Source organism: Anguilla anguilla, chromosome 3 (assembly GCF_013347855.1).
Source record: "Anguilla anguilla isolate fAngAng1 chromosome 3, fAngAng1.pri, whole genome shotgun sequence".
Lineage (NCBI taxonomy): Eukaryota > Metazoa > Chordata > Actinopteri > Anguilliformes > Anguillidae > Anguilla > Anguilla anguilla.
In genome coordinates, this window is record NC_049203.1 from 55,828,468 (window position 1) to 55,843,725 (window position 15,258).

At 36.9% G+C, this 15,258-nt stretch overlaps 1 protein-coding gene across 13 annotated transcripts in view; it reads right to left on the minus strand.

The window, feature by feature from the left end:
* The window catches only part of LOC118222197 (rho guanine nucleotide exchange factor 9), a 77,032-nt gene that overhangs the window by 44,676 nt on the left and 17,098 nt on the right, over positions 1–15,258 (minus strand). The window contains exon 1 of one of the 13 annotated variants that reach the window (XM_035407592.1): positions 2,997–3,223. The exons of 8 other annotated variants lie outside the window; for them this stretch is intronic. Coding sequence is in view for 3 of the 5 variants with exons in the window: in XM_035407589.1 (XP_035263480.1) it covers positions 2,973–2,984 (12 nt within the window). In the remaining 2 variants the exon portion in view is untranslated. 4 more of the 13 variants (XM_035407589.1, XM_035407593.1, XM_035407590.1 and 1 more) reach the window with 4 other exon arrangements.

Consider the following 15,258-nt stretch of genomic DNA (forward strand, 5'->3'; position numbering starts at 1 on the left):
CAAGACTAGATACTGAAAGCTCTCTTATACCCTCACTAAGGAATCAATTAAACACACCTGACTAATCAGAAACACCCGTGAAGCCATTTGTCCCAAACATTATGGCGCCCTGAAATGAATATGTATAAAGAGTTCTGTAATTTCAACATGGTGAAACCAAAATGTATTAAAAAAATACCCATTAATAAAAACTGAATATCTGCACTTTAAGCACATGTGAATTGTTTGATTACAAATCTAAAATTATCGAGTACAGAGCCAAAAACAAATGCTTTGTCCCAAACATTATGGAGCTCACTATATACTAGTGGAAGCTGCTGAGCTGAAAATTATATATATATATATATATATATATATATATATTATTGCAGCTGCATAAACACAAAAGATACAGACTAGGTATGTTAGGTGAAGGTAGTTTTTGTCAAAAGATAAAGCTAATACCAACGGTAATGTATTATCCTGCTAAAGAAATCAACATGCATTCAGCTGGTATCCCAGCAACACACATAAAGATTTCAAAAACATGCAAAGTGAATGTAATGTCCATAACATAACAGTTGCAATTAGGATAAATAGGCGGCAGGAACATGTATACATTTTGTTAGGCAGGAAAAAGCAGAAAATATAAAACATCATCCTTTAAAAGAACTGAAGTTTTATCATTGAGCAAGTTGTTTGGCAAAAAGAGAGCTCTTCTCAGCATTGCAGATTATTTCTGAATCTCTAGCCTGTGTCTGGCAAAATGTTATGTAATAGGCTTATGCCCAGAGTATGAAGGCCAATCAAAGTTGCTTTGCTTCAAGCCAGCAGGAAACACACGCAAACACACTCAGTAGTATGTACTGGCTGATTGTTTCATTTTAGTGCAATTTTGGATAGAAACTCTTGCTACTAAGTATTCGAAGTGATGCACAATTAGCCTGAATTTACAGAGAGGGAGCAAAAATAGTAAATGCAGAAAAATCTCTGAAAACATGCACCAGCCACCCCCTCCCCCTAACACACACAAACCCTCTCTTTCGCTCTCTCTCTCACACACACACACACACACAAACACACACACACACACCAATTCATACAGACATGGTCTCAATGTTCCGCTCGACTGTGTTAAAAATCGGATTTACCTTTGCTACATGTTCCAGAAAAAGGGTATATTGAGCACCACATGCAACTACATGTGACAGCACCACTGTCTGCATCAAATATGCATGCCTCTGCTTTACTACAGCCACCCGCGTGCCCTCAGACTAAGATCCACTGAATGGCCCAGAGAACATACATGTTGACAAATCATAAATCACGGCAGATAATATATAAATGATATGCACATCACCGTGACAAGACATCATTGAAAGAGATTAATTTCAGTCTAGCTTTGTATTGATGAGGATGATGACCTCCTCTTGGCAACTTATGGGTTTTCTTCCCACTTACCAATTTATTTTTATGTGAATGTCTCCCCACAGTATTATGAGAATAGCTCTTTAACATGCACATATTTTAATAATTCTCAACCAAATTCAGGCAAAACCAAGATATGCAAGCTATCTTAGAAAGTTATTTTTATTTACAACCTGTGTCTGCATGAACTATACTGTAGATGATATTTCTGGATAGCAAAGGTTGGTCACAAAAAATAGTTAAAATAAAGTAGCCTTAAGTAATACATTCTACAGCAAAAAATAAAATATATGAAAAATATGGAGACCACATTTGGGTTAAAATTGCTTGCTGGAAAAGGGAGCCAACTTACTCTAAAGGATAATGGATAAAATATGTTTTTGAGAGGACTGTACAGGAGTGTTGGCAGTGTAGCAAATTTATAATGGCATCATAAACTTGCTACGTTGCTAACCAGAAACACCCCCGTACCCACCCGCACACGTTCAATATTTGTAACAACTAAAAGCTACCCTATTTGGCAGCCAGAAACCTCCTTTGACTAGATCATTTTCACTTTTAAACCTAGAGCTCAGGACCAAACAACAATTAATGGTCAATCATTGCATTACAGTCTTTTTTACTGCACAGCCTTTTCCTAATAATACCACACTGATATGTGATAATATGACATGGGCCTAACTCATAAAAGACAAATTTGCCAATTAGGCGAAAGACGTCTACGCGAGTAGACTAAGCATGCAAATCAGATCAGCATCTTTGTCTGTTACCACTTTAACGCAAAATAACAACGTCAGGCCACATATTTGTCATTTCATGCAGATATTCAATCAATTCACATTACGAATAAATACGAAATAAAACATTTTATATGCACACCGTAATCTACACACAAACGAATTAACAACACAGGGTGGAGAGATAGATCAGAGAAAGAACACACACGATAAAAAGGTGCGTTATGACAGCCGTACGACAAGCGAAACCTAATATATCTATCACAACGACGACCACGACCATCAGCTATACGCGTACAGACATATTAAAAAGACAAGACAGGACAAAGGATTTAGGGAGAGATATAAGATACCAACGTCATTCATATCACTGTGTGGCCATGTCGGAGCGCTGGGAGTCCCCCCGCTCAGAGTGAACGCGCACTCGCTCCCTCACTTCCACTGTATAATTGCCGTATGAATCTCAGCGCAGGCAGGCAAACACTGGCCCAAGCGAAAAAAATCCATTTAACGAGAACCCAAGAAGAACATTAAAATGACGTTCACAATCACCAGCACCACGACCACGGTAAATACAACCACCGTTTGTACGTCCAAGGTCATGGTGCAATGCAGGAGACTGAAATAATCACGGTGTCGGGCTGGCAGGTTGTTTTCTGTTGTCAACCTGGGTTCTGTGCAACTGTCCATACATCCACCATTATAACCATAGAAGGGAGGAAAAAACAATACCAACAGCCTTTTCTGTTCTCATAAAGCTTTTCTTCTTACTCTTTCTTATCGTAGCTCATTTTAAAATCTCGCCAACAGAAGCATCAACATCCTCACCATCATCATCATCAGATTCAGTACCGTTAATGTCTCTTCGAGTCTAAACCCGGCGTCCGCTGGTTTCCCGACTCGGGGACTGAAACGCAGTGAATACAGTAGATTACAGCCACTGCGCGAACCTTGACGTGCACTACTCTGACGGCAGCGCAAAGAAGCTGCGGCCGCTACTGCATCTCCCTGTGTGTAGCAGTGAACAGCAGTCGAGGCGGCTCCTCTTGAATGCTAATCAGTAACCGGCAGCTAGGCAGCGAGGACTCAGCCGTCAATCATACGAAAGGTGGGGGGAGTCTTTACAGTTCCACAGCCAATATTTAGCCATCAGGCCCAAAATTCCAAACCCATTAAGTCATCTAGTCCCAAAAAAATAAAAAAATAAAATAAAAACTGCCCTGGGTATAGTGTGCTACGAAGTGATGTTCTGTTCTTTTTCACTGTCCTAAAGAAAATGAACACTTTTACCGAAAATAAAGCAAGTATAATAATAATTATTATTATTATTATTATAATTATTATTATTATTATTATTATTATTATTATTATTATTATTATTATTATTAATAATAATAATAATACATACATTATGTACTTTTGTATTTTTATTATGTATTTTGGTCCAATTTAATGGTATCAGTCACTTTTATGTCTATATTTGTGACTAGAATTATGTTTATTAATAATTATTAATGATGATAATAATAATAATCAATTACACACTTGCAAACATGCACACACAATCACACACACACCCACACACACAATGATCTTTGACGGATTCTATCAACACTTCAACAAGTTTCCTTTTCTTAGTCATTGCAAAAGCTAATTTTTAAAGATTCATTTAGGTAAGAAGGTTATGGTGACAATAGATCCAAGAGTTCAATTCACCATGGTTCAGATTAACTTCCTTCCAATGATCCTTCATTAAATTGCAAAAGGATACTAAGAAGGTTCAAAGAGGCTAATTTATAGTTCTACATATAAAAGTTGGGGGAAATATTAATCCTCTAGATCTGTAGTCAATTTGCAATAATGACTGACCATAGCAAATGTGAACTTCAAAATAGCTATATTTCTGTTTCTGAGAAAAAAATAAAAGATCTCATTTTCTGCATGTGGAGAACCCGTCATTTTACCAGATGACCCTCTATTAGACAGTAAAAGGTAAATTTTATTATATCTACAAGAAAGCTTAACTATAACCCTTGGTCACAGGCCCTCATGGTCATCCTGCTGTTCCCATGGAAACAGCCATCCAAGCATCTTTCAAGTATTGTAAAATCATAGTTTACAGGAAAACCCATTATATACAGATGGTATCTAATCAAATGGCATTAAATACAGTAAGACATCAGGGATACAAAACTTTCAACAATGTAGGTTAAGACATCTGAAATGTTTGTACTGTGGGCTTGAACGTGAAGTCAAAATACATTAAATTGAATATGGGTACTTCATTGGAATGGTCATTTGCATTACTCTACCATTATTTTTTTTTTAAGCATGGCATGTGAATTCTAAGATCAACATCAATAACTAATATTTGACTTTCCGATATGGCAAATGCTGAAGTCAATGCTAGTACCTACTTCGTACTAATCTCCACTCTCATTGGTTGAACGGATTCAAGCATGAAAACTTTTGAGAGAAGTAATTTAAAATCCAAACCCACTACGGCCCCAACATCTGGTGGTATTCTGTGGGGTCAAATCTTGCCAAATTCAAGCTGGTTCCTGACAGCCATTGAGTATGTATCTCATTAACATTAACGTACATAATGATTCCTGCCTCAAAATCTTAAAATGTACCCGACAGAGCAGCTGTTGTCCTTTCACACCATCTTCCCTCCAAAGTTTCATGCACATTCCCATGCATGAGGAGGGGCCAGAACAGAGATGGGGGGGGGGGGGCTTTCAACACTGCTGACAATGCGTGAGCCCTGACCCGATCCGGGCCGTCAGGCCCAAGCTTTGACATGACAGCTTTCCGGCAATTTCTTTAAAAAGGGGAAGAGAGCATCTCAGAATTGGTGGTCATGCATCCGAATGCAGAGGCTTCCTTCCAGCTCATCTTGAATTCCATATCTGTTATTTGAGAGCAAAGCCAAAGCAATGGTGAATCTACCAAGCACATATTCCTTTGCTGTTTAATCAAAAACCAATAATATTTCATCATCTGAAGAAACTTTTCTTTGACAAACAGTAAAAGTAAGGCATAAGATTTGGCTTTTCAATTCAATCGCATGAATACTGCACATCCATAGTACAATTAAGCAAATGCCTCTGAAGCCCCTGTTTAAAACACAAACTAAATGGCATGCAAGTTCATGAGCAATGCTAGGCAAGTTTGGCAAACATTTAAACCACACAGCTAACAATAGCTAACAACCTTCAGCTAACAAAAAAAATATATTTTTCACAAGTAGATTTATTCAGATATTATTTATTCAGATGTTTTCGGACATCTACACAATTTCAATAAACTTGCCAGTGTCATGCCAGTACTACAACACTAAGGTTTTTTCATGATGAAAACAATAAAGTAGTCACTTTCATTTCAATGTAGAAAATTTTATCTGGGCAAACCAACAGTGATTAGTGTATAAAATCAGTACCACACAGAATAAGGGATGAGTTCAGAGAGGGTAATATTCAAGGCCATGGATTAAGCTGATTTTTTTCCCATGTAAATTGTCGCTCGAGGGAAGACTATCCTCACTAAAACCCCCTGACATGCACAGAAGAGGAATTAGATATTTCATCTACATGTAAGGCTCAAGAGCCTTACTGCTCACCAGAATTCAAGTCAAATGTCACTGATTATATCAAATGCATATGCAGCCCTATTCTATCTCAGCACTAAGTCCAGACTATACAACCTTCTTATTTTATATTGTTCATTCATTTACAAGCAGAAAGAGAGAAGGGGTGGGGGGGTTGCTCATTTTCAGGTAAACTGCCAAGATGAGCAGAGATTTGATGGGCCTGTTGGGGGTGGGGGGGCGATGCTTTTTTGCCAAGATGTCTTTTTCCTCTCATGAAGTCATTATCATTGACATCATTAGACTAGGGTGGGGGGGTTCCCTTTCCATACATACCATCTGCGTTGTTGGTAGTCACACCTCAGATCTCATAGACCCACCCTCCTGCACACACACACATACACACACATGCATGCGCACCCCCAACAGGTCATACATTCCATACCGTAGACTAACTGTGCACGAACTAGCAAGTATCAGATGAATTCAGATCCAATTAAGTACACCTTCCAGCATGATTTTAGTCTCATTTAAATAGATGATGTAACTGTAAAATCAGTTTAGCTTTCACGGGGGATATACAGATTTAATGCATGACAGAATGATCACAGCCACAATGTGCTTGCATTACAAAAAACACTTCTTTTTTTCTCCCCTGTGAGGCAGGGAACTCTTATGTAAGCTCTGAATTATGCTCAACATGCTTCCCCTCATTGTGATACCAGCTCAGCTCTTTCGTGACATTTAGACGCCAAAAGGTCACATCTGAAATTTTAAATTTACAAAGGAGACCAGCAAATGCTAATGAATTCATGAATATAACTAACAGCAAAGGATGACTTTGTCAAAATGTGTTACCTCTGGAGACACTGTGGTCAGGGAACACTGATGCAGACTTTGGCTGTGCAAGGTTAACTGGTATTACCAAAGAGCAACCCATAAATAATCTCAGCACACCTTCTCAGTTCTACTGGAAACTATTTATCTCTTCGTTTTGTGATTGTCTGAAAGTTCTTTAAAACAAATTAGAATTTTTAAGAGTTGTAGCTAGCCTTCTCTTACAATTGCCCTTCTCATCCAGTTTGCTAGGATGGTAGTGTCTGGGTAACACCATATTTTTTCCATTTTGTTACAATGGACTTATTTGGACATCTACGTATAATGATATCTTTCAAAAAAAGTGAAATACACCTGGCCAAATTTATGTAGCTAATACAAAGGGGTGAATACTTACTGTAAAATAGTATACAGTAAATAAAGTCATTTTAAGATTTTTAGTTTTAAATAATTCAGAAAACTTCAAAATACTGTATTTAATTATAAATCAAATGCCCTAGGAGGACACATAGGGAGTTATAAAAGAGTAGAAAAAATACCATTTAAATATATTTTAATTTGGCTTTGTAACACAGCAAAATAAGAAAATATCAATGGGTGCTGACAACTTTCTGACAGCACTGTACTTGTTTATAGAACATTCTAGAAAAAACAAGACAAAATAATAACAACACTTCCAGCCTCAGGCCCAAGTAAAGCTACTGCCAACATTCCTTCAGGCACAACAGCCCTAATTGCTAATTAGCAATCGGCCTGTGTCGACTACAATGCAGAGCTATCCTTAATGCAGTTCATCCAGAGATGAGCAGTACAAAATGGCATGCATTAAATAGCACACATTGTTGCATGAGCACAAATTGATTGCTATATTAGTGCATATACAACTATGTGAATCCTCTTAAAATGACAGATTCCAAAAACAGTAAAAATGGAAAGGTATCAAGAAGCACCCAGCTATTTTAATTCTGGATAAATACTTCACACGTTTCCCCCAACAGACCAGGAACTGCATAGCATCACTAGGCTTTAATGTATTGGGTGTATATCCATCATTAACGTAATACCCCAGGTTCTGAAGGATTATGTATATGTTCTTATTATGTGATACATTGAAATTATAATATTATACAACTCCAATAATATTATTGGTATTTTCATGAGCTACACACATCCAGGGCTATTTGTTTTGTAGAGAAAAATCTGCATACTTATTTCACATCTGAATGTACCATGATAAGATTATTCCTTTATCACCCTTTTCCTGAATGCATCAAGGCAGTATTTTGCTATAGGTTTTAGAGGGAATAACAAAATGAAAATCCCTTAAATTTAAATATAAAGAGTAATTAAATTATATATATATAATATATTAGCTTATTTATATTAGCTTATTTAGTGGAACTACTCTTACGGATTCTAAAAACAAGGTGAAGTCTCTGGTCCACCAGTACCTGTGCAGCACTGATTCCTGACTCGTCAAGATTATGCATCAATACAGTTGTGAGGCCAAGGGCCTCTTGTTCTCACACTGCACTTCAGCACAAGGAACTGAAGTAACTGCACTGTTACTTCTGAGAATAATGAAATGTGTAAGTGTTCAATGTTCAATATGTTCAATGTTCATACGTTGGTAATGCCACCAATATAGCACATAGCACCAGTGTTTCCATTAACAGATGGTCTGACTATGGGTGGACAGTTGGACACCAAACTTGCACAGTGCTGAATATTTTTATTAGGCCAGGTTGATGCTAATGCCATCACCACCAGACTACCAAACCAGGGAAGAGAAGAGGGGGAAAAGGGAACATTATTAAATAAGAGCTGTTCTAGCAGTACCAGCGTCCAATGTGGCTATGTTTCCCCAGAAAGAATCTAAACGATTTCTGACACAAAAGTCTCAACTACTCAAATCATGAACAAGAAATGATTACACATAGCCCTCATTCATATAACACTGACAACCAGTTATTCTCTACCTACATTCCCCCTACCCCACCCCCCTTTTTTTAACATCAATTAGAAAATTCTTGACAACCCATCAAAGATCTTATAAATATGCTAATCATTATACAGGCACTAAAATATTTCATGCGCATTCCAAGAGGCTAGTCAGTGTACAGAATGGCTCTCTCCCTCTTAGTCTCTCCATGCTGTTAGTCCATCCTATTTTGTCCATGTAAGCTGTATCTATTTTCAGTAGGTCAATGACAAACTATGAAGAAATTTTTGAAAAATAACAAATTCCAATAACTGTAAACTCAAGCCTACAAGAGTTATTGCAGAAAGTGCAGATCAGGTTAATGGAAGAGACAGTTTCTCTTGACAGGGTGTGAAGCAAATCATTGGTATGATGTTAAGTTCTGTATCCGCACTGAAGCTCATAAATGCATTTTTATTAGAGGTAAATGCCACTGATTTCATGTATGATCATGTCAAAAGCTACTGATCAGCAACAAACTGCTGATGTCACACCCATGCGTGGTTCCAGAAGTAATAACTGGGAATGCCTGTATGATGCACTTTCCCTCAAAGGACAGGTAAAACGGTTACCTTGAGCATAAACAAAGATTGACAGTATTAGATTAACTGTGATGGGGCATTCAGAAAAATGTGTTGACTAAAACTAAAACAGTTAAAATGAGTTTCCCAATAAACAGCTTGGTTGTCTGGGGCTTTAAGAATACATGAAATGTGCAAGAGCCCAGGGAAATATAAGCGTGAAGCTCACAAGTCCCTGTGGTTCAGGGAGTTACTGCATCTGTAATAAGAATGATGGGAAATGTAAGGTTTCCTATCGAAGCCCAGTATGAAGTATTACGTTACAGTGGCGTGATAATACTATTTTAGACAATGCATCCAGGCTCGAATATTTCTTTCTCCTACACCAAGTTTTCTTTTCTAAAGATCATTCTATAAAGCTCACAGGACAATGTACAAGATCATACACCGGCACGCATGTCTGCGATGTGCACCCACAAGGAACGAGCATATGGCTTGCGAATTGAGCAGAAGGAGGCCTTGCATCGTAGCTGCATCCACAGATCTGGGACCACTGATTTAATTTAGTGGAGTAAGAAGATTAAATGTTCTTACGTGTATGATTCCTCCTCTAATAGCTATCTACAAAAACTATTTTTTGCCCATAATCAGTCATGGAAACCTCTTGCAATGTTGTGATCCTGATTCTGAAGACCATTTGACTCTTCTGGTACTATAGTCCAGGATATTGACCTTGAATGTTGCATATGTTCTGTGAGGTCTGTACTGATTCCAGGAACTCAGGTCCCAGAAGCATTTATCTTCATTTGCGCCATAATCTTTGCAATGCAATGCAGCTAGTTTGCTAGCCAAGCAACATCTGATTTACACTGATATTATTTTCATTGTAAAACATCTGATTTACACTGATATAAACGACACACTATGATTTCTGTCTAGGTATGATTTTCTAGGTACACACTGGGTGTGAAAAAAGGTCTTCCAAAACCACACAAATTATTAAAGCAAACTTAATGTATAGACTTCTCTTGAGCTAACGTTACGTTGAACTCAGTAAAATTGGATATTGAAATAATTGTACAGCTGTGATGAGGCACTTTTCATGTACAGATATTCTTTACCATGCATACAGTATATACAAATATATTGTCTGTAATTGCATATTAATCCACATCATAAAATACAGTGCTCCCACATTACACCAGTTATAAACCAAGGGCAAGGGCCACCAGTTAAAAACCCAGTTGGCAATAAGCAGGGAAGGTGATAAAACAAGTGAATAAAACTGCAGTGCATTATGTCGTAATAAAACATGAATACAATGTAACAGTCCTGCTAATATGTTTTTGCAAACAAACACATATATGGCTTTTCCGATAGATTGAACTCTATGTTATGGAAAATGTACTTTTCACAAATGAATGATGCTTTTTCTTTTACAAGTAACTGGAACATTTCTCTGGTGAACAGGAGAACCACATAAATCAAGCCTTTCTCCAAAGAATGCATTGCCTCTTTTGCCTTTTTTTTCAGGATCATCAAAGATAGGCAACTTATCTTTTTTAGTATTGTTACATGAAGTTATGCTTATTTACTAACTAATTTATTGATTTATTTATTTTCTTAAGGTGTTAGGTACGTGCGTTAAGTTGCCTTTATGTTTTTTCTGGTGGTGTAAAGCGGGTTTAGATAATGCATTTGTACACATTATATAAGCTTGGAGAGCTGGGGAACGGCGGATTTGGTGACCCTGGAGCCTGTGATGCAGACATGTTGCAGTAGACAGTTCCTCAGCTGTCTGGCTAAGACCCAGGTGTGGTGTTTCACACATGAGCACATGCATATAAACTGACCTCATAAACCAGGATTAATCCCAACTCTATTCATTGTTTTAACGCCTAAATGCTGTTTCTGATCTAATTTTTGTTCTTTCTGATTTGTTTTTTAAAACCATTCCAGTGCAGCCATATCTATACATTGCCATGTCCAGTCCCCAAAATGAAGCACTGCAGATGCACAAACATCAATATGAAAGAACTACATTCTACTACATGCTCCATTCATTTTGTTTCTCCCTTGTCTGCTTTTAAAGGAGAGTATAAAGGAAAAGACACAGACAATTGTACATACGTACCACAGTAGCAATTACTATTACAACAACTGTAGTAGCTTGCTAGATACAATCAAATATTAATTTTCAGCTGATATTGAACTTTAAAACAGGAATTTCCTTTTTTAATGATTCCTCCCCACTATAGTGCAGGGCACGAATGCTCTACAACAACTCTTAGTAGATTCTTGACACATAGAAAGACAAAAAGCTTATTTGGGAATGTTAGCTACCTCACCACTGTTGTTCAGGGTTTCTACCCTCCTAAACATATCAATAACAATAGCTCAAATATAATTACAAAACAAAAGTGACTAAGTCTGACTTTATGTTTCCTTAATGGGCAAAATAAGTTTTGAAAGTATTGCTATTTTTCCAACTATCCCAAAATAGGATTTGTTGAAATGTTAGGACAGTTCGGGATTGGACAAGGTAATACATGGATATAACTGCACTGGGATGGTTTTATAAAAACAAATGATTAAAAGCAGACCAAACGACACACATTATAGATCGAAACTAGCATTTATGGCTGTGACATATTTTCAGTGGCAGAAAAATCAGTTAATCCAAAACTCCAGGCCTTTGATAAGTAGGTGGCTTCAAGCGTATCACAACAGAGGGATTGTTCAACGAAAGAAAAGCATCATTGTTAATTGAAAATACTTGCCTATTTCTTTTAGCGGTTAATACTTGATGGAAATGTGTTCACTGAGTTCTCAAAAACCATTGCAGCTGCACAACATGTTGGAAACAAATTTATCTGCATGTTTGCACTGGGAATCCACACTCAACATTTGTCCTTACCAATAAATGTTAATTATTGTTAACAAATCTAGCACATTTTTGTTTCTGTTATTCTTCACTAACATTTAATAAATACATTTTTGTGATCACTGAACTTTCCAAACTGTACTTGAAATGGGAAAAATGAGCACTTGCATTAATATGCAAATTAAAATGAACAACAAATCAAGGATTTGATTGAATCAAGGAAGGATCCTAGACTGCTTGGGAACTCGACTACTTTCAGGTTATACAGACACATGGGACTGTATGAATGCATCATAAGCATTTTACTCTTTACAAGGGAAATACATGATTTCACCCCCGATAATGCTTTGATAATGGTATGGGTGGCAGGGGAACATTACCCCACCCATTTCCTGCCCGCATAGCAGTCTTTTTTTTCTTTTCTTTTGTTCCAGTTCTGTCTTCTACTTTCCCACACCAGCTTCCTGCTTCCTGCCCTGGGGCCTCTTAGGCCATCTACAAGAGCCTAAAAATAACAAGCACAGCCCCTCTCCCATGCAATCCCGTCTGAATTGCTAACTTATTCATTCACTGAATTTACTGGACACTCAAAAGAAAGCTTTTGTAGTTTTTTACATTTGTTTTTATTTTGACCTTATTTTGCAATTGATTATTAAGGTGCCTTCTTATATCACATTTTTGTGTTCCTGAGTTACACTCATATTCTCCACTTCCATACATCATATGGGATAAGAGCATCGGACAAGTGATTATAAATGTAATACGATTTATCATTTGCTTTCTTTAAATACTTGCTTACTTTACATTATATGTATAATCTGGTTACCTAATTAAATGCTGGTTGAAACAATTCATGTTGAATAAATCTCTCAAAGATGCAAGAAAATTAGTCTGCAACCTTCTGGTCATAAAACATTAACCAAAAAAAGCACTGCTGTCCCAAGCAAATTCTTCCTCAATCCTTCTCTGTATGGCATTTGATATTTTTAAAAACAAATTAAAAAAACATACTGGTTATGGGTTTGGATTGGTTACCAAGGAGACTGACACACACTTGGCAAGGAAACCAGGTGAGAAGGGGCAACAGCAGTCTTCCACTACGAGCCAGCGGAAGATTCCTATAAGCATGCGATATGCAGTGAGGGTAACCCACCACACATGGGAAATACATGTCTCTGTGCTGCTGACGTTGGGAACTGGCAGCCTTTGATGTGGAAACTAATTAGTCAGGTTGGCAATTACATAATACCGGATGGGTATGAGGAGCCGCTCTCAAGGCTGCTAGGCACAGACTACCAACAATGGCGAGCCCTTTTAGAAGGAGTTTAACTTATCTCCATTTTATAAAATGATTTAAGATTTAAGACATTAATGAACCAGATAATGAAATGCACAGGGCAATGTTTACGTTTTTTAATTTGGTATTACATTTTTTTTTTTAACTGCATCTGTGGGACAATAGAACAAAAAATAAAACTGATTAAAAGCAATACAAATAAACATAGGGCTGCTATGATCTTTTTCCCATTGCATGTTATTCCAACTCACAAGTGAGCAGTGTTATTGTGATTAAAAAATCCATTGCAATTAAATATTTGCAATCTAATGACACAGAATAATTCTACAGCAGTGAATGTTGCTACAGTATTTTATTACAGGGTACCTCATTCATATTTTAAGTAAAAACAGTGTTTCAAAAGTCTTCTGGTGTTCCATTGCAAAAAGAATCGTAGCATCGTTGGTAATTTGCACAAATAAAGTGCCCAATAAGGCCACTTTAAAAAGAAATTAAGATCATGATGATTATGTATGTTGTATTGATTGCATGATAACGCACTAAAGACTGCTTTTTAAAAAATAAAGATAGTTACGATTGAATGAATGCTTTTAAAAATATTGTATCCCTATTTCTGCTTGCTCAAAAAGACATGAACGAGTGTAATATGATATTTGAATGAAAGAGCACAAGTGTCATAACTTATAAGTCATTTGTATTATCCCAGTGCTTCAGAATTTTTCAATGGCGCAGATAACAGGAACTTTTTGTTCCTCCCCCGGAACAGTATGTACTGCATTTACCTCACTCCAGATAAGTTGAAATATAGAAGAAGAAAAAAAACTCCCTGAGGCAGAATCAGAGTGGTGTTTTACTACTGAGACGAGGACGGAGGTTAATTCAGTAACAGCAGCCAGAGCCAAATGAAATGGCAGAAACCCCTTGGGTTTGGAAAACTAAACATGACCGTGTGAAACATGCACCACAGACTTCCACAGGGCCTTGCTCAACCGTTCCTTTTTATAATGGAACTCTTATTGATGCATTCATATGGTGAGGATAAAATATGCTTTACTCAACAGTTTTATCTGCTTTGATCAAAACCACTGCGGTAACCAGCCATTCTGTTTCTTCCTCTGTTAAATCTTACCCAATTTTCTGCAAACAACATGCAATGTTTAAAATGAAAATGTGTCACATGCACTACAATTCCGCTTACTAGCGATCATTGGAATTGTTGTAGCCTACTCATAGAAAATTCCACAGAGAGGATCAAGCTATTGTATATGCTTTTGATTTCATTTTCAAAAGTATAAATGATATAAATCCACTTCAAATTGTATAATTTTGAACCAAATGGCAGTTTTATTTTGCTCCTGTAAAAACTGTATATTGTAAATTTGTGTTCATGACAATTCTGCAAGTTCATATATTGCTCTAAATTGATCATTTATGGCTTATCTTTCTGAATGTTGTACCTTATTAACACCACTGCATTGCCTGCTGTGCCCTTAGGATATTTCCACCTTCGGTAAAGTTAATAATATTCCAATTTCTAGATATTTCAGATTGCACAAAAAGCTTTTCAGCACATCAGGATGCTTTTCAGCATATTCTCTGATACTAGAAACCTAGCATATGTTCTAAGATTATATATTTAAAAGAAATGGGCAGAATAATGTTTTTTTTCATTGGTTATTACCTTTGATTGTACCAGTTTGGAACTAAATGCCTGTGGGTTCAACCAAGCCACAGTAGTCACACAGTAAAATTTTTAGTGTCAATTTAACTGTAATTCAAGAGGGATCAAATTTATGCTATCAGAGAACATTTTACTGTGTCCAGTAAATGAGTTTTTGGGGAGCTTCTAATTCACAGCTCTCAGCTGAACTGTTAAAGTAATTGATCACCCCAAAAATGTAACTTTAACATTCCCCTTCTTACATTAAAATTATTTCTTTCAGTTGATAAGGTCAGCTCTTAAAGTCTTCAATGCAAAATGAATGCAAGTCAGTTGAATGCAGCA